We start from the raw sequence: 18,759 nt of genomic DNA on the forward strand, positions 1-18,759 counted from the left end.
CTGACTCTGGAGCTGGTGAACAGGTGGAACCAGCAAGCTGAGGGGCTGGGACGTAGGAGGGGAAGGAGAGCAGCAAGTGGAAGATGATTCCAGTCTCCAGCTTGGCGAGTGGGAAGCTGTGGTACCACTCCCAGGGAGGGAAACAGGAGGAGGAAGGGGCTTGCTAGAGAAAGATGAGGGTTCAGCTTGGGACATGTTGGGTTGCAGGAGCCAGGAGACACCAATTGAGGTGTTCTGTAGAAAGCAGTGATGAGTCCATGCTGGTGACACAGGCTGGATGACTGCAGTCAGGATGCAGCGAAAGCTGAGGGCAGAATGGGATACCAGGGTCTGAATCTGAGGAGGGCAAACAGAAGGGACAAGATGCCAGCGGGGGCATCCTGAAGACCAGAAGGCATTTTGTGTTGTAATGGGTTACCTGTACCACAAAGCAGGGCAGGGAGGACAGTGCATGTTTCATGACAAGATGCAGGCTTAGCAGACTAAGTCCCAGGCATGGAGCCAGGATCAGAACCCAGTTTCTCTGGCTCCGAAACCCAATAGGCTGTTTCTCTGTACCGTGTTTAGCAAGTGGGGTTAGCAATCCAGATGCCCAATAAACCCGGAAGATGGACGAATAAACAATGAATGGGTGGAGACAGATAGATGGACAGATGGCCACTGTTAGCAACAAACAATGTAAAAAGATTTCAACCAATAATGAGGAGGCTGGTGTGTGCCTGGGAGTCCTTCCACAGACAGGAAACAGCCTGAAACTTTTCATAGTGTTGCAGACTGCCGAGACAAAGGCTCACCTTCTTCCAGCCTCTGCAAACGACCCTTTAAAGTATGGGGTTTTGTGTCTCCCTCCTCCCCCCATTCTTTCCATTCTTTCTTGTGAGCGAAGGCCAGTTTTAGCACAGGGCTTTCTCTATTTTGCTAACACACATGATGAATAAGATGGCCTCTCAGTCAGCATTTTCCAGTTTTAAAAGATGCTAAAAACTGATCTTCGAAGTCACGCTTCCTGCCCACCATCATCACAGGGTCTGGGGTGTCTGGAGAGGCCGGCAAGGAGGTGGTGCCCCCTGCAAAGCTGGGTCCTGCAAAGCAGGAAGCCACAGGACAGGAGCAAGTGCCAGCCTGTACCCAGCTGGCCTCCTGATGGCAGGGTCCAGGCTGAATCACCGAGTCCAGAAAGTGGCCAAGAGTCTCTGGCAGGTGTTGGGTAAATGCTTGGTAGGTGAGTGAGTCTTGTGGGCTCTTCTCTGCAATGCACATCTGTTAGTCACACTGAGAAAAGCAGTGCATTCCAAGGTAGAGCTTGCAAGCAAAAGTAAAGACAGCCTGGGGGAGTTACAGGCACAGGGCTAGCTGGCATACGCTGGGTGCCTGGGTGAGTTACGGGCACAGGGCTAGCTGGCATACGCTGGGTGCCTGTTGTGCAGCAGGCACTGTGTTAAGCACCTCTTGAAGCATGCTTCTCTGAGTCCTCTCAGAACTCATACAAGGGAGTTGCTACCACTATCCTCATATCACAGAGGAGTAAAGTAAAGGTGAGATGAGAAAGGGAGACGCCTGAAGCCACCCGAGGCTTGTTGACGGCACTGAGGTCTTAATACAATTCCAAAACTCCCCGAAAACTATGAACGGGGGAGCTCTGTGAGCTCAGAAGGTATCTACGGGGACTGACTGTCAAGGGACTAGAAAAGTCCAAGACATTATGGAGGGTGTGGCTGACTTGAATCCTGCCTCTGTCACCTTCCTCTGGCCTCAGTTTCCCTGGAGGTAAAATGAGAAAGGAGATTCAAGATAGCCCAGTTCCTTGGTAGAGGAAACAGGGAGACTGTGGTGTGCTGCTTTGCCTCAGAGTCACCCGTGAAACCGGAGAGGGTGGTTACAGATGAGCCAAGAGTGGCACAGCAAGTCTCTGGGGGTGCACAGCACAGGGGAACTTGGCCTCCCTCCCTGTTGGCAGAGCACTTGGCTGCAAAGCTGGCCACCGAAGGGTCCCCTGGTGCTGGCACTGGCAACGCCATTACTCACCTTCACATCCTCTTCTGCCCACAGGGGAATGACGTGCGGATCATCCTTGGCCAGTTTGACCAGAACATGGCAGCAAAAGTCTTCTGTTGTGTAAGTGAGACTCTACCTGGGTTCACCAAGCCTCTCCAGCCTGGAATCCCTCCTGGGATCAGAAGCTATGCTCAGAGCGGGATGGTCCCAGGGGTGCTGGGGGTGTTGCAGCAGCTGCAGGGCTTTTCCGAGTCAGCACGGGACACTCCAGACACCCCAAGGGGCTCAGGCCCCTCTCTGCCCTGCAGATAGAGTTCAGAACTGGCAGAGGACACACTGTCTACTCTGAGAATGGATATAAGGAGTGAGTGACCGAGTGCTTTTATACCTTGTCCAGCTTACCCTGCTCAGTAGCCATGTGAGGTAAGGGGGCTTCTCTAGTGTCCTCAGCCACCTCGTGAGTGGAGCCCTGAGTCCTGGTGCAATCCAGTCGTGACATCGTGACATACATGGTTGCACCCAGGAGCCATGCCTGTTTCCATGGCTGTGCTGCGCTCCCCTTGCTCCCCTCGGGCCAGGAGGGAAGTTCACCAAGTGACAACCCAGTTACCTGAGTCAGCATCTATCTACCCCTGGCCTTTCTGTATAAGGTCATCCTTGGTGTGGTCTCTAGTAAGGGGCCACGGTTCTCCGTTCTCTTGCCCTTCCTGAGGTATGAGCAGCAGGCCTGTAGGGAAGAGCAGAGGAGGTTGAGGATAGACCTAGAAGGTGAGGCTAAATGAGGAGACAGAGGATCCCAGCAGGTCCAGGAGGGACAGAAGAGAAGTGTCTAGAAGCCAAGGACACACAGGTTACCCTAGCCCACCAGCTTGGCAGCGAAGAAAGGAAGTTGAGGCATCCCAGGAGGAGGCTGATGAGGTAATGAAGAGAGGGGTTGCTGGAGTCTGGTGACCACTGAGGCTCCATGCTGACACACTAGCATTGGACCCCTACAGCTTCAGCGCACTTCTGAGAGAGTGGTCACCCCATCTCACTAGCTCACGGAGGACATTAACTGCCGCAACACTCTCTCAGGAAACCTGAGACCCAGCCCCAAGGTCCCCTGAAGGCAGACCTCCTGTCTGAAGGCAGACATGATGAAAGGTGACTGTGGCAGGGGTCCCAGGGGGTCTGAGCACCAGGACCCTGAGGAGCATTGAGATGCTGCAGGGTCCAAACCTGAGGAAGAGGCTCAGAGGAGGCCAGCGCTGACTCAACACTATTTCCAGATTCAGAAAAGCCTTCCCTTCCTCAGGAGAGCCCAGAAATGGATTCCCTGAGTATCATGCAAACTCCTGCATGGAGGGACTCTGGAAAGAGGCTGGACTTAACCCCCACCCCCACCAATTTCCCTAGACCTTTGAAAGCCTTAGTGTCCAGGCTAAGCCAGACAGGAATCAAAGGACTCTGGGAGAAAATGATGAATGTAAGAGCCGGGCCAATGGCCCAGTTCCTGTGTGCTGTGAACACACACCGCGGCCTTGTGGCCTGGCTCCAACTCAAAGCCCTCATTTGTGCTGGCCAGAGAGAAGTGGTTCCAGGAGCACTGGCGTCTGCTTTGGGTCCTCCAGCTCGGCCGCAGGCCACAGGCCCAGGCTGGGCTCTCTCCTACCTCCTCTCCCACCTCCCGTCCTGCCTGTGCTCTGGAGAAATCTCCGTGCTAACAGTGAGAATTTTCTGCTATGGCTGGATGCTCACCCACGGGAGGAGGCTCTTGGAGCTTTGGGTTGGACTCTTGGATGGGCCCTACGCTCGAGGACATCCACAGTCTGTGTCTCTCAGGGAATGCATGGAAGCAGAGAGACCGCTCGCTCTGTCAGTGCCGCACCGTCACTGCTGAGCACGGTTCATCATCAATGAACTCAGGGCAAGAACTCAAACAAGGCTGGAAACTCGAGGCAGAAACCGATGCAGATGCTGTGGCGCGGGGCTGATTACGGCTCGTTCTTCATGGCTTGCTCAGCCTGCTTTCTTACAGAACCCAGGACCACCAGCCCAGGGATGGCACCACCCATGATGGGCTGGGCCCTCCCCCATCAATCACTAATTAAGAAAATGCCCTGCAGGCTTGCCTGCAGCCCAATGTTATGGAAGCTTTTTCCTAATTAAGGTTCTGTATCTCAGATCACTTTAGCTTGTGTCAAGTTGACATAAACTATCCAGCACTGTATACTGACCCCGACTTAGCTCTGGAGGTCCCAGAGAAGCAGGTCCCTGGAGGTCCACAGCCCTACCCTCCATCTGACAAAGGACACAGACCAGTGTCCCAATCCCAAGAAGCCTTCTATATCCCACACAGGGACTCTTCACTCAGGGAACAACACAGAAGCCGGACACATGGCCACTCCCACCTGATAGTGGACTGAGCCAGGCCATACCCTTCCTGTGAGCCTGTCCACGGGTGCTTCTTCTGTGGTCCTGCCCTGCACGTGTGCCTCAAGGCTCCCCACAGGAAAAAAGCAAGGGACTTTGGGGACAGGCGATAAGGAGCGGAGATGAGCAGGACTTTTGTACATTGATAAGGACCTCATGACCCCTGGCTGCCCTGAGGAGGAAGGATGGCAGAGGAGGCAGGAGGACCAAGGGGCTGGGAGCTGGTAGAAAGTGATAGAAAGAGCTTCAGACCGTTAACACCTGTGCTGCCTTCCCCACGGACCAGGCTTCGGTCTTCTGGAAAAGTCCCTCAGGGAGCAGCCTGGAGGGACCATGAGGGTCTGCTCACACAGCTACCCCGATCCTGCTGCCTCCTGAACCCTGCGCAGTCCACAGCCCTGGTGCTGGTCACAGCCGCGCGTGTCGGGACTGGGCCTCACGCTGCTCCCTTCTTCCTGGTGCCTACTAAGTAATATGCCTCTCCTGTAGACAGGAGGGCCTTTAAGATTAAAGAAGCTTCCAGAAAGAGGTTTTGTTTTTCTAAGAGAAGGTGGCCCTAGAATCCTTTTCTCGGTAGCTTCGTTTAGGGAAATTCCTCACCTCAAGTTGGGCAGTCTTCATCTATACAGAGAGAGATAACAGCCTACTCCCCTAGGCTAGCCAGGCCCTGGTCAGACTGTGTGTGTGGGTCCCCCACAGGTGACAGACGAGGGGCTGGACTCTCACAGGACCTGCCCCTGAAGAAGTGACCAAGGATTTGGAGACTTCCTCCTGTTCCTAAGGCTAGTCCTTCCCAGAATGAGAGTATCATTTGTCATCCCTGCTGTACTCTGGGGTCATAAGTTCAAGACCAGCCCAGGCTACACAGCTAGACTATCTCAAAAAGAAAACAAAACACCCAAGTCTTGTTCCCGGTCAGAACCCTGCATTATCCTCCTGTAAACAGTGTTTCTGAAGCTGAACCCTGTTCATCAGAGGCCCCAGCTGCTGCCTGCTTTTGTCCAGCTGTGAATTTGTAATGCGTGTGAAAGATGAGTTCTCTGTGCCCATCCCCGAAACTCTGGCTGGGGCACAATTAGAGTGTAGTCGCTAGGGAAAAAAATGAGCTGTTTCATCATTAGAAGGATGGTGTCTAGGAGAGGGGCGTTGTGAGTCCGAAAGCATCAAAGAACTCCATAAAGGAGGCAGCTGAAGGACCCTCTAGTCTCCCAGCCTCCAGCAGCTTTGAGAACTCTGTTGTAGAGAGGGTGTTGGTGCACACCCGTGGCTCTGATAGCTTCCTCAGTGGAAGTCACGACCAGGAATGCGCGCTTCTTGTTCCTCAGGGGTGATGAGAGCTTTATGGAAACCTGCTGCCCTTTGCCCTCGGGTCACCAGGAAGTTCATGGTGAAGCACACTGCTCTGAGGTGCAGTGCCAGAACCTTCCATCTGCTTCTCCACAACAGTTCCCTTTCCCTCCATCAAGCAGAATCCTCAGTTTCTCCAGGTTTTAGGCCTGTTTATTTGAATCTGTTCTGTTTTATTCTGCCTGATGTGCAGCTACCTGAGGTCCTAAGAGTGATGGGGAAAGAGGGCCGGCAGAAGTCTGTCCACCCTCTGGGAGGAGGAAGCGTGGCTCTCCCACCCTCTCCTGACACCCCAAGCCCCGCTGATCCCGAGTCTCTGCCCATCTCCCACAGGCCTTCGAGGAGAGCATGTTCGGCAGCAAGTACCAGTGGATCATCCCAGGCTGGTACGAACCGGCGTGGTGGGATCAGGTGCATGTGGAGGCCAACTCCTCCCGCTGCCTGCGCAGGAGCCTCCTGGCCGCCATGGAGGGCTACATCGGAGTGGACTTCGAGCCCCTGAGCTCCAAACAAATCAAGACCATCTCAGGGAAGGTCAGTGGTGAAGTTTACCCCTTCTGGCCAACCTGGCTTGTCCTGTTGGTAAACGTTGACAATGTGTCTCAGAGTGACTGTGTGCTTCAAGCAAGTCACTTGACCTCCCTAAGCAGCAACACTTGGAAATGGGAATAGGTGGCTGACTCTTTATCCAGACAACATGAGGACCCAGTGAGGTGAGGGGGTCGGGTCAGCAGCACGTGACACAGGGTAGACAGTGTGGGTGCTTGCACCTAAGGAGTAGAGCTTCAACTTGTGGGACACCAACCATGACCAGCGTCACTTCCTGGGCTCCTCTCTCTCTCCTGATAACCAGCTCATTGATGCTTCCCTAGGTTAGGTTGTTCTCACACACTTGAGGTGACACGTTGCAGGCCAGCCAGCTGGGGCCGGGCCAACTGTGCTTCACCACTGAACAAGCCTCTGCCCTCCTGGGCTTGCAAGCTTGATGGTGGGCAACACAGTGCAGCTGGCATCCTGGTGTTGGAAGCAGGACTTTGCTCAAGGGATGGAAGCTCCACCACGAGGGTCATGTTCCTGCCTCAGTGCCTCATAGGGCTGGCAATATGTAAACTCCTTCTGCCCCTTTCAGAATGAGAGAGATGGTCATAGCTGACCCTCCTGTCACAGACCTGTGATCCTGGCCTCAGGAGTGCTAGGCCAATCTCAGCTATATAGGAGTTTCAGGCCAGCCTAGGCTGCATTAATAAGATCCTGTCTCAAAAAAAAAAAAAAAAGAAAGAAAGAAAATAAGGAAGGAAGGAAGGAAAAAGAAAGAAGGAAGGAAGAGAAAGAAAGAAAGAAAGAAAGAAAGAAAGAAAGAAAGAAAGAGAGAAAGAAAGAAAGAAAGAAAGAAAGAATTATCAAAAGCAAGAGGCCACAACCCAGATGACCTTGAGGTCCACCATCCCACCTATGACCCGCGACAAATTCCCTACGGTGTGATGTGAGCCTCACACACCCCTCTGAGCTCAGAGCTTGGTTTTTTGTTTGTTTGTTTGTTTGTTTGTTTTTGCTTGTCTCTTTTTAAGACAGAGTTTTACTGTGTAGCCCTGGCTGGCCTGGAATTCACTGTGTAGACCAGGCTGGCTCTTAAACTCACAGAGATTCATTCACCCGCCTCTGTTCTCAAGTTCTGAGATTAAAGGTGTGCACCACCGTGGCCCCTGTGTTCCAAGAATTTCCTCCTCATTCAACCGCAGGCTCTTATAGACCTAGTCCATTTCCCAGGGAAGCTTCATAACCAAGTGTAGATAAATGTTTTTATTCATTATTTAATCCCAATCAGAGCCACCTTTCCACCAGTGATTTATTGGTTTGTCAAAAAACTAGCAAATCATTAGGACGGATTTTGTAAACAGCTCCTTAGATCATGTTGGCACCTGGCTAGAAAATGCTGGAAGAAATATTTTCCTATCAAAATCAATGTGCACAGGAAAAAAATAAGCAAGACGTTGAGGAATGTACGGAAATAACTCTCATTTGGGTAAATGTTATTTTTATGGGTGTCAAAGTTTGCAAGTTATTAAGAGTCTTGGATCCAGAGTACACTACATTTTAATTTAAAAATAGTGAAGTTTGAGAAAAATTCAAAAACTAAGGGAAAAAAAATCCCAGAGGCAGACAGGATATTAACCAAACTAAGCCTTAGGCAATGAAAGCCATAATGGTCCACAAGAGCCCTGTGAAGCTAAGTGGGGTGGCTGGTGCCCCAGAAGGCTCTTGATGGCCATCTGAAAGTATGATGTCACCCAGGGCAGGAGCCTGGAGGCAGGAACTGAAGCAGAAGCCCTGAAGAGTGCTGCTGACTGGCTTGCTTCCCCTGTCCCCTGGCTTCCTTTATACAACCAAGGACCACTTGCCAGGGGTGGCACCGCCTACAGTAGACTGCCTGCCCCCAACACACACACACACACACACACCAATCATCAACCAAGAAAATGCACCACGGCCTCATCTACAGGTTAATCTGATGGAGGCATTTCTCAACTGAAGCTCCCTCTTTCCACACGGCCTGAGCTTAGATCAAGTCGCCAAAAGCCAACCAGGACACCTAGGGAGAGGCCCCTGTGCCCAGTGGGATTGAAGGGACAGTCACCAAGGGAACAGAGGCAGCAAGTCCTCAGCCACAGGCAGGGGCCTTTTAAAACTGACATGTCTCATTGCCACAGAGATGGGAAGAGATGGCAGGGCTGGGAGGTTTCGGGGGGGTCACTGTGGCCACTCTGTGCTCTGAAATGGAGGCAGGGAAGGACATGGAAAGGCAGGAGGACCCGAGGATCAGCCTCACAGTGCTGATGCCCCACCCCCTACAGTTTCTAGATGACCCCTTTAATGGGAGGCAGTGCAGGGAAAGGGGGCAGGCTTAGGAGGAAGAGCTTGGCGGTCTATGGAGACACACTGGCTAGATGTGAATCCTTGCTGGACAGGGGCTGTGTCCATGGCAACATTCTTATCTCTCCTCCTCCCAGTACCCAGCAACAGCACTCTGACTTTAAGCAGGTAGATGGCCACCCTTTGAAAAATGGGCATTCCCCAGCTTCCCAAGCTAGCTGTGGCCAGGGTTCTAGCACAGCCAATGAGATGAGTGTTCTTCTCAGTACCAGAAAGCCCTCCAGGGAGTGATTCTGCCTTCTGTGTTGGAACTTGTATTGGAGCTCGCTGGCACTCTGGCAGCCACCTTGGTGCACAGCACAAAATGGAAACTCCATTCTAGACATTGAGATTAGAGTTGGGAGCCAGGCCTCTGATCCCAACGTGAAGCTGTCCCGGAAGCCCACAGGTGACATTTGCAGGACACAGACCTGAGCCATCTCCGTGGAAGACACAGATAGCTTGCTTGCTGTTCCATGGTGAGCCATGATGGACAGAGAGTACGTCATTTAACTGCCCCTCTTCTCTTTCCTGTGGTACTGATGACAATGCTTCCTCCATAGCTTAGTGAGACTATAAGGGATAGCACAGTGGGAATATCTTAGTCTGCAGGCAACACACAGAAGATGCTCATTAACATTCAGACTGAGCACTGGGGCCAGAGGTTCATGGGGAGGAGCTCACAGCCACAATCTTGGGGTGGGAGCCGTGAGACTGCTATAGACGGCTCTAGATTTTCCAGACAATTCGAACCAGGGAACAGAAGCTGACCAGGAGTTATCTTTGTGTCCTGCCCAGCCAACACCGCTACCAGCTGCAGCCACTCTCCGACTCTGCCCTACAGATGGCTGCCCTTGGCTCTGAATGTGTAGTCTTGTGGGCCTTCCCTCTTTCCTGTAACACTTATGAGTGATACCGAAGGTGTTCTGTGTGCAGTATCGCATAGTATTCTGTGATGTGATGCGCCGCATCCTCTCATCCTACCTTGAGCAGACCTCTGGGTCATGTGGTATGGCAGTCTTATCAGCGGGCATCTCTGAGGGGATGTGTGGTTTTGCTGTCCCTCACCTGTAGCAAGTGCTCTTAAATTTCTGTGTGGTCTGACCACATCATCTGTTTGCATACCCTGCACGCAGGCCTATTCTGCTTGTTATTGGGATTGTACTGGCTACAAATCAAAGTCTGGGAAACGGGCACGTTAGTCATATAGTTGTTCAGTCTAGGAATCCTGTGATTTTTCATTTTTCTCTCATTTCTGAGAACTGCTTTGTGCGTCTCGGGGTGGGGCTCTTACACTCATTTTTCTGATTTGCTCCTGCCTGTCTGCCTTGTTGTGATGGATGTCTGTTCACCCAGATCTTGGGCATGGAGTCTGGTGGAACTTCTGAGTCACAGAATGGGCATCTGTTGGCTCTCACAGACACTGCCAAGCAGCTTTCTAAAGTGGGTCCACTAGCTTACACACCCACCGGCAGTGAGGGGGACTTCCACTCCGGGCACAGGTTTGTCGGCACTTGGTGCTGTCAGCTTTTTAATTTTAACCAGGCTAGTGGGTGGGACGTGGCGTTCCATTTTAGTTTCACTTTGCACATCCCTGACTGCTGATGAAATTGGACATGACAAAATTTCTCATCTTTTTTATATGTGTGTGCACGCGTGTGTGTGAGGGGGTGCATGTGGAGGCAAGGGGACAACTCCAGAATGTCACCCACCTTCTTTGAGACATGGATTCACAGAATAGGGTAATCTCCCTGACCAGCTGCCTGTCTCTGCCTCCCCAGAGCTAAGATGACACACGGGCATCACCGCACCTGGAGTTTTATGTAGGTCCTGGGGATCAGACTCAGGCCCTTGCGACTGCACAGCCAGAGCCCTTACCAAACTCTTATTGCCTCCCACTCCTGTATTTTGGTTGGTTTTGAGCCTATTTTGTAATTGTCTTTCATCCACTTTTCTACTGGAGTCCCTGCCTGGTTGTTATTGACTTGATTTTTTGTTTTTAGGATTTTTTGTTTTTTTCTTGCTCACTGGTGGCCCAGAGAGAGAAATCCCCTCTGTGTTCTACCTGAGGAGCCTTTGGGAAGTCTATGTGGGGCTTCTCTCTTTCCCCACTCTGTGACTTGCCTCCCACTCTCTTGGTGGCTTTGATCGATAGAAATTCTCCATTTTGACGCCGTCCAGCTCATTAGGTGTTCCCTGCTGTGCCTTGTCTAAGCGCTTTGCCCTCCCTCACCCAGGGAGGCCCCTATGCCTTCTGCCTTATCCTTTAGTTTAGTTCTGCATCATGTTAAATAGCGGGTGTGCATGAAAGTGATTTTATGCATGTCTAAGATAAAAATCAATATTTGTTTTGTTTTCCATATGACAAGTAATTGATCGGGACCGTTTATTGAAAGGGCCATTGCTGCCCTCCTCCCAGGCTGCATGACTTTGGGGCATGAGTCCTGCACAGTATGGCCCGTCTCTGCGCTGCTCGCGGTGTGCTGTGGCTCGTCTGTCGTTACGGCACCGCCATGCCATCTTGACCACTAACGTCATAAAACACAGTCTGGTATCATCGGGTGTGAGTCTGAGATCTCTGATCTTCATTAGGATCTTCTTTTTTTTAAATATTTATTTATTATGTATACAATATTCTGTCTGCGTGTATGTCTGCAGGCCAGAAGAGGGCACCAGACCCCATTACGGATGGTTGTGAACCACCATGTGGTTGCCGGGAATTGAACTCAATACCTTTGGAAGAGCAGGCAATGCTCTTAACCACTGAGCCATCTCTCCAGCCCCTAGGATCTTCTTGGCCAGATGTTGGCTTTCACTCGTGGGTACTCTCCTGTCTCCTGTGTACAAGTCCTTGCAGCATTTCTGTTTTGTGTAGGGCCATTCTCTTTCTTCCTGAAGACTCTTCCCGGATCCTTCCTTAGCTACCATCCCCAGACATGGTCTCCCTGCTCCTAGCTGTGTTAGTGTCCTTTGTTTCACCTTTAATTCCAAGTGCGTTCTTAGCAAGGGGTTCCTCCAGCTCGTTTGCTGTTTCCCTCCAGCTTTATGATGCCCCTGTCTCCTGGATTCCATTATTCCTGTTAGACCAGCCAGCCACCACACATTGGTCTTTCAACAGGGCTGTGTCTGTTCTATCTAGCTACTTTGTTTTGGAGCCAGGCGGTGGTGGCGCACACCTTTACTCTCATCCCTCTGGAGGCAAAGGCAGGCAGATCTCTGTGAGTTTGAGGCCAGCCTGATCTACAGAGTTAGGTCCATGACAGATAGGACTACACAAAGAAACAAAAAGAGATTTTGTCTTGACTTTGATCTTTAACTTTTGTTGTTGTTGATTAGGTGGTGTGTGCATATGCACATACATGTATGTATGTATGTGCACTCATGTGTGTGTGCGCATGTACATGGGTGCATGTGTTCATGTGTGATTTTCTTTATTAGACTCCATGGAACTTCAGGGACTTCATGGCTCCATGAGTTGGTCTCTACACTTAATGCTTCCCTTCACTTTTCCTTACCTTTCAATACAATGATTATAGCCATGATACGCATTTCCAGTGTATTCCAGGCATTTCTCGTGCTTCTTATTTTCTGTCTCTTCCTTGCAAGGTCCCCGAAAAGTCACTAGTCCGTGTTGTCTCATCTGTGCTTTCTGCTGGTCAAACCCATTGCTGCCTGTAACATGAGGGCCGGCCTGTTGGGATTTCTGTCCCTCCTGGTACCCCAACAGCCGGCAAGCAACAAAGAAAATCACACACAGGACTCCATAAGGTTATAAACTGATTGGCCCATTTGGTCAGGCTACTTATTAGTTCTTATGACTTATCTTAACCCATTATTCTGATCTATGTTAGCCACACGGGCTCAGTACCTTTTTCAGCTGTCAGCTTACATGTTGCCTCTTCGGTGGTCTGTGCAGGAATGGCAGAGGAACCTCCTTGCTTCCCAGAATTCTCCTGTTCTCATTGCATCACCTCTACTTCCTGTCTGGTTTTCCCACCTATACTGCCTGCCTGGCCAATCAGCGTTTTATTAAAATATGATTGACAGAATACAGACAATTCTCCCACATCAGTTGCCACCACCCGTCAAGTCTTTTAACTTTGGAGGTTGCATTTTTGTCTTTTTCCATTTCCTTCTGTTTACTTTTCTTCTTTTGTAGATTTCAGCTCCCTGGTGACATTTTTATTTATTTAATTTTCTCACCTATCTACTTGAATACAGCAGCCTTGCTAGTATTAAAGTCCAATCTCATAACTTCCGGATTTGGGTTTCTTGTGGAATTATTTCTAACACCCTTTCTTCCTTTTCTACGATACTTCTTGTAACTGGTGGACTTTGATGACACAGGAAGTTTGTGAGAGATTGCAGTAGATGTGGACACTGCCATCTTTCTCTTCAGTGGGAAAAAAAAACTTTATTTTTTAACACAGTTGTGGTGAAGATGGTTTCAATATTGGCTATGACTTTGCAAGGCCTGGTCTGTGTTAACTTATTCTTATTCCCAGTGGTCAGCCCTTCCGCATTCTCATCGGAAACCCTAAGGTGTTGACTGACCCTAGATTCTATAAAGGTTCCATCCCTTCTCCTGGTGCTTTTTGCCTTGTTTTGTGGACCCTTGCTTCATGCAGCTTAGCTATAAAATATTTCAAATGAAAATATCTCTTGTCATGTCAGCTTCATGATTCACATCCTGCTGCCTGGGCAGCCCTGAAATGCAGCCTGGCTTCCATAGGGGATTACCAAAAGGTCTTGCCCAATGCTTCCTGCTCGAGCCTTAGCTGGACAACTTCCTGCTGACAAACTTGCCAGTGCCTCAGCAAGGAGTCTGTGACCATCTCAGAGCATCTCTCAATGGAACATGATCCCTACCATCCCTGCTAGCCTGATTGCTTGCCTTTTCTTTTCTTTCTTTGTATTGTTTTGTTTTTTTGTTTTTTGAGGCAGAGTTTCTCTGTGTAATAGTCCTGGCTATCCTGGAACTCACTTTGTAGACCAGACTGGCTTTGAACTCACTGCCTCTGCCTCCCGAGCGCTGGGATTAAAGGCACACACCACCATTGCCTGGCATTTGCCTTTTCTTTCTTTCTTTCTTTCTTTCTTTCTTTCTTTCTTTCTTTCTTTCTTTCCTCCTTTCTTCCTTCCTTCCTTCTTTCCTTCCTTTCTTCCTTTCTTCTTTTTCTGAGATAGTCTTGGCTGTGCTGCCCAGACTAACCTTGAACTCATGACTTTCCTGCCTCAGCCTTCTGCATGCTGGGATCCCAGGGCTGTACCACCACCCCAAACCCTGCTTGCTTTCTGGTATCTGAACAGAAGCTGCTCTTTGTTTTAGGAAGCTCTGCTTGAATCGGATGTCGTTCTCAATTCCTTGCGTGCTCTTTCGTTGGCTCTTCGGTCTGACAGGAGTTTTTCAGCACAGCCACGAAAGTCCAAACTGAAACTAATTAGCTTGGCAGGAGAATACCTCCGGGGGAAGGAGTGTCCCTGTCCTTTGCTCTGTGAGGAGCTCCATGGTGTGAAAAGGAGCAGATGTGTCTCCAGTGACTCTTCAGGGTCGTGCAGCTCGCTGAAGAAGAGTTACGGGGAGACAGATGCCACCTCAGCTAGGAAGGGACTCAGAAAATAACAGGACCTTTCTATTGAGAGGTCCCAGTGACAGTTGTAGGAGGGCCGTCATAGTTCGTGTGTGTTCTAAAACTGAGGTTTTAAAAACTGCACACACCTAACTGGACTCCCTCGCTGACATGGAAACATAGGCAGCCCTGGGATTCACATTTAACAAACCACCCCAGGGGCCAGCTTCGCTGGAATGCAGGAACCAGTGTAGGAGCTACATCAATGGAACCCTGTGAACATAACTTCTCTCAGGGGAGATAGGCAGCAGGGCAGAAAAGAGGGTGTGCCGGGGTGTGTGCCTGTCCCCTCCCTTCTGTTCACAACACTTGATTCCCCCAGGAAGCCATAAGTGACAAAACACAACTCAAGGAAGGAAGAAGAGGAAGGTTTGTGAGGCTCACCGTGTGGGTCAGTCCATCACAGCCCGGAAGTCATGGTAACAGGAGTTTACATCTGCATCCAGGAAGCAGAGCAAGATAACACTAGCACTCAGCTCACTTCCTCCTTTTTATTCCGTCCAGGACCCCAGCCACGCCATGGTGCCGCTCACTTCCCACCTCAGCTCGCCCCATGTAGACACTCCCTTATCCATATGGGTGAGCCTGCATCCTGTCAGGCAGATGATCCATATTAACCGCACCAGCATGGTTGTGCTGGGATCACAAGCGCACAGCGCTGAACCACCAGTTAGCTTTGCAAGCCCCTGCAGGCTGGGAGCTCCACCGCTCTCTAGAACACGTTTTCAGAGGGAAAATACATTCCACGTCCTAAACCCTGCCTCTCAGAACAGTGAAATCCAGCCTGTGATTAAGGGGAACCACCTATGTAAAGTTATTTCCAGAAACTTCTAGCACCTGTGATAAACATAACCTCTAGAAGAACAATTGTCAGGACTCCCTGTCAGTTTAGCAACAGAGGCCAGCCTTAGGGCGGCTATACCTTGTCTCTGGCAGTCATGAAAGCTTCTCCTCCGGATGGCTCGGAATCACCTGGGAGGAATGGTAAATGGATCAGGATATGATACAAGAGGAAAAGCAGCAAGGCCTATACCCAGTCCTATCTCAAGCCATTACTCACAGAAACCCGGTGGACAGCCAGATCCTTTGTCTCCATGGCCACGCTCCTGTTTCTCATCCCCCAGAACAACAACCAAAGTAGAAAAGTAAAGTAGAAAAAAAAGAGAGATTTGTAAGCGACTGATATAAAAGCAGACATAGAGGTCTGTGTTGGTCCCAAGGCCAAATCAAATAACCTGTATGATGTTGATCCTTTTATGGTCCTTACATACAGGTGCACAGACAAACGTGCATAAACACCACACACACACACACACACACACAGAGAGAGAGAGAGAGAGAGAGAGAGAGAGAGAGAGAGACTCATTATGCCAAGAAAGTTAAAATATGCAGTCAATGACCTCCTGTGGAGGCCATCCTGGGTCTGTCCACCTCGGGCCTCCATCCTGTCCACCGTCCTGCAGTAGCCACTGTCTCGTTGTTATGACTCCACACCTGAGAAGAAGCACCTTAAGGCAGGGAGATCTACCTTGTCTGACAGCCGGAGGGGATGCAGTCCATCATGGTGGGGAAGGCATGGCAGCCAGAGTGGCTTGCGGCTGTGGTAGGTGGAACCTGTGGTCTTGCTTGTTCACATCTTGGCTGCCCACCAGGAAACACAGAGAGAGGCTTAGATTAGAAGTGGGCAAAGCTGTAACCCACAAAGCCCACCTCACAGCCTTTCTCTTCCTCCAGAAAAGCCCCACCTCCCACAGTCTCCACAGACTCCCAGAACAGAGCTGCCATCTGGAGACCAAGTGTCAAAGTACACGAACAAGTGGGGAACATTGTCTGTCTGAACCTAACAGCCCCTGACTTTCAGAGGGTCCCAGACAGCCTAGGGTACTGTCTAAAATATCATCTGACTGAACCATTGGGTAGAGTAAATTAAATTCTAGGTGGATGCCGCCATAGTCTAAACACATGTCCCCAAAGGCCATGTGTCAAAGGCGTGGTCTCCAGGAGGGCACTATCAGGACATCATAGAACCTTTGAGAGTTGGGGCTTGGTGGGAAATCGTTAGGTCACTGGAGACCTGCCTTGGGAAGGAACTGTAGGACTCAGTTCTCTCTGCTCCCTGGTTCTTGAGGTTAGTGGGTTCATTGACCACACCCCCTACCTGATGAGCGGCCTCACCACAGAACAAAAGCGGGGCCTGCCAATCACCAACTGAAACTCCCAAACTCAACCAAAAGAAACCTTTTCCCTCCTGACGGTTATGAACTCGGATATCATGTTACAGTTGCAGAAAGCTGACCAACACGGGTACTCCCCCTTCTGGTGCCATTGTGTGCCTCAGAGAACACATGTAGGGAGGGAAATCCAAGACGATGGGAGTCAGAGGGTCTCATTCCTCTTATGCTTGCAAGTTCCAGGACAGCCAGGGCTATACAGAGAAACCCTGCCTCAAGAAACAAAAGAAGGGCTGGAGGGATGGCTCAGAGGTTAAGAGCACTGATTGTTCTTCCAGAGATCCTGAGTTCAATTCCCAGCAACCACACAGTGGCTCACAACCATCTGTAATGAAATCTGTTGCCCTCTTCTGGCCTGCAGGCATACATGCAGACAGAACACTGTATATATACTAAATAAATCTTTTTTAAAAAAGAAAGAAACAAAATAATAACAGTAATAATGCTAATAGAGGAATGCACTTCTAGGTAGCTTTTACGTACTTTTAAACTATCCAAGAGCTAAGTTAACAATCAGAAATAGACACTCTTAGTTTCTCTCTCAGTTACCATGACAAAACATCCTGACAAAGCCATTCAGAGGAAAAGGGTGCACTTCGGCTCCCAGGTCCAGGTCACAGGTCCATCACAGCGGGTGGAGACGTCACAGCAGCAGGGGCTGGAACCAGCTGCCCATCACACTGCAGTCAGGAGAAGAGAGCGATGAACGCATGCTCAGCTCCACCTCTCCATTTGATACAGTCCAGGATGCCAGCCCAGGGAGTGCTCCCACCCCAGCTAAAATGGAAGGGCTGCCCACACCCTCACAAGCACGCCCAGAGGCCCATCTCCCAGGTGATTCTAGATTTTGTCAAGTTGAAAATTAACACCGACCATCACTTAGCTCCAAGTCACATTTAAAATTTAAAAATCTGTGTGTTATAGTCCAAGCCTGTAGCCCCAGTTACTTGGGAGGATGAGGTAGGAGGCTTGCAAACTCAAGGCCTGAGAGTCTGGAGGGATGGAGTGAGGGGGGCGAATCTCTGGGGTAGCATGCCTGCCGTTCCGTGCCTGAAGATCAATACTCAGCCAGCAAGCCTGCAGTACAGGCATGCGTGCACATACTCACACACTCACTCACACACACACACACAGAGAGAGAGAGAGAGAGAGAGAGAGAGAGAGAGAGAGAGAGAGAGAGAACCAAGCAATAGAAACTGGAAAAAAGCAAGATGACTTACCATTGACAGAGATGCGGCCATCATCGCAGCAATGTGGCGTAAAGAAGAAATTTACCTCAGAAGTAATAACAACTTTTAGTCAATATTTGAAAGGAGCTCATTCTACTAGAAAGAAAATGCAAATTAAGAGAATATAATACTTTTTCTTGGCAAACTGACGATTTTTTTTTTAAATTAAAGCACCTGTTATTGAAGATGCTGGGAAGCGGGTGCCTTCACACACAGGGGCCTGGCACACTTCAGTATCAGGGAATACTTCTCTCCGTGGTGTGTGGATAGGCACGTCCCTGAATTTATTCCCATGGTGTGTGCACAGGCACGTCCTACATTTGGCCCTGTGGTGTATACAGAGATGTGTCCTTGCATTTATTCCCGTGGTATGTGCGTAGGCATGTCCCTGCATTTAGCTCTGTGGTGTGTTTATAAGCGTGTCTTGCCTTTAGCCCTGTGCTGTGTACATAGGTGTGTTCCTGCATTGAGCCCTGTGACATGTGCACAGGTATGTCCCTGCATTTAGCAGACAGCGCAGCTGAGTCCTATGTGTGTGTCATGTGATTCTGAGATCCCCTCGGTGACTGAAGCATGCTGTGTTCTGACCCTGTGGCACCAGTGCTAGCATTCAAAAACAGAGGCCACACAGGAATGACAGATGCTAGAAAGAATAGAGACTCCCAAGTCAGGAGGGCTGTTCCGGGGCCATGATGTCATGGCTGTGGAGCTTTCCAAGTCAGGGGAGTTTTCCAATGGGCACAACCAGTGTAAAAACCCTGGGGTACAGGGAACCTACCTCCATGTGATATAGAAACCTGGGAAGCTAGAAGAGAGAGAGCACCTCATGCTGGAGAGCTTCCCTGGAGGAGTGAACTTGGCCAGGGAAGGTGCTGACACTTTGTAGTCACGCCTGGATAGAAGTCAGCACACACCGGAATGTAAGGTGATTCGCTGTATAAGGTGTGGATGCTGAAGCTAGGCTGGCCAAGGACCTGGTCTCCCAGGAGCTGAAGTCAGTTCTAC

At 50.2% G+C, this 18,759-nt stretch overlaps 1 protein-coding gene across 1 annotated transcript in view; it reads left to right on the forward strand.

Annotated features, from left to right (window-relative positions):
* Gabbr2 (gamma-aminobutyric acid type B receptor subunit 2) overlaps positions 1 to 18,759 on the forward strand; it is a 353,494-nt gene that overhangs the window by 193,169 nt on the left and 141,566 nt on the right. The window contains exons 5-6 of the mRNA XM_085677181.2: positions 2,050 to 2,115; positions 6,088 to 6,288. Coding sequence (XP_085533307.1) covers positions 2,050 to 2,115; positions 6,088 to 6,288 — 267 coding nt within the window. The remainder of the gene's footprint in view (positions 1 to 2,049; positions 2,116 to 6,087; positions 6,289 to 18,759) is intronic.

The sequence above is a fragment of the Myodes glareolus genome, chromosome 16 (assembly GCF_982192425.1).
Source record: "Myodes glareolus chromosome 16, mMyoGla1.1, whole genome shotgun sequence".
Lineage (NCBI taxonomy): Eukaryota > Metazoa > Chordata > Mammalia > Rodentia > Cricetidae > Myodes > Myodes glareolus.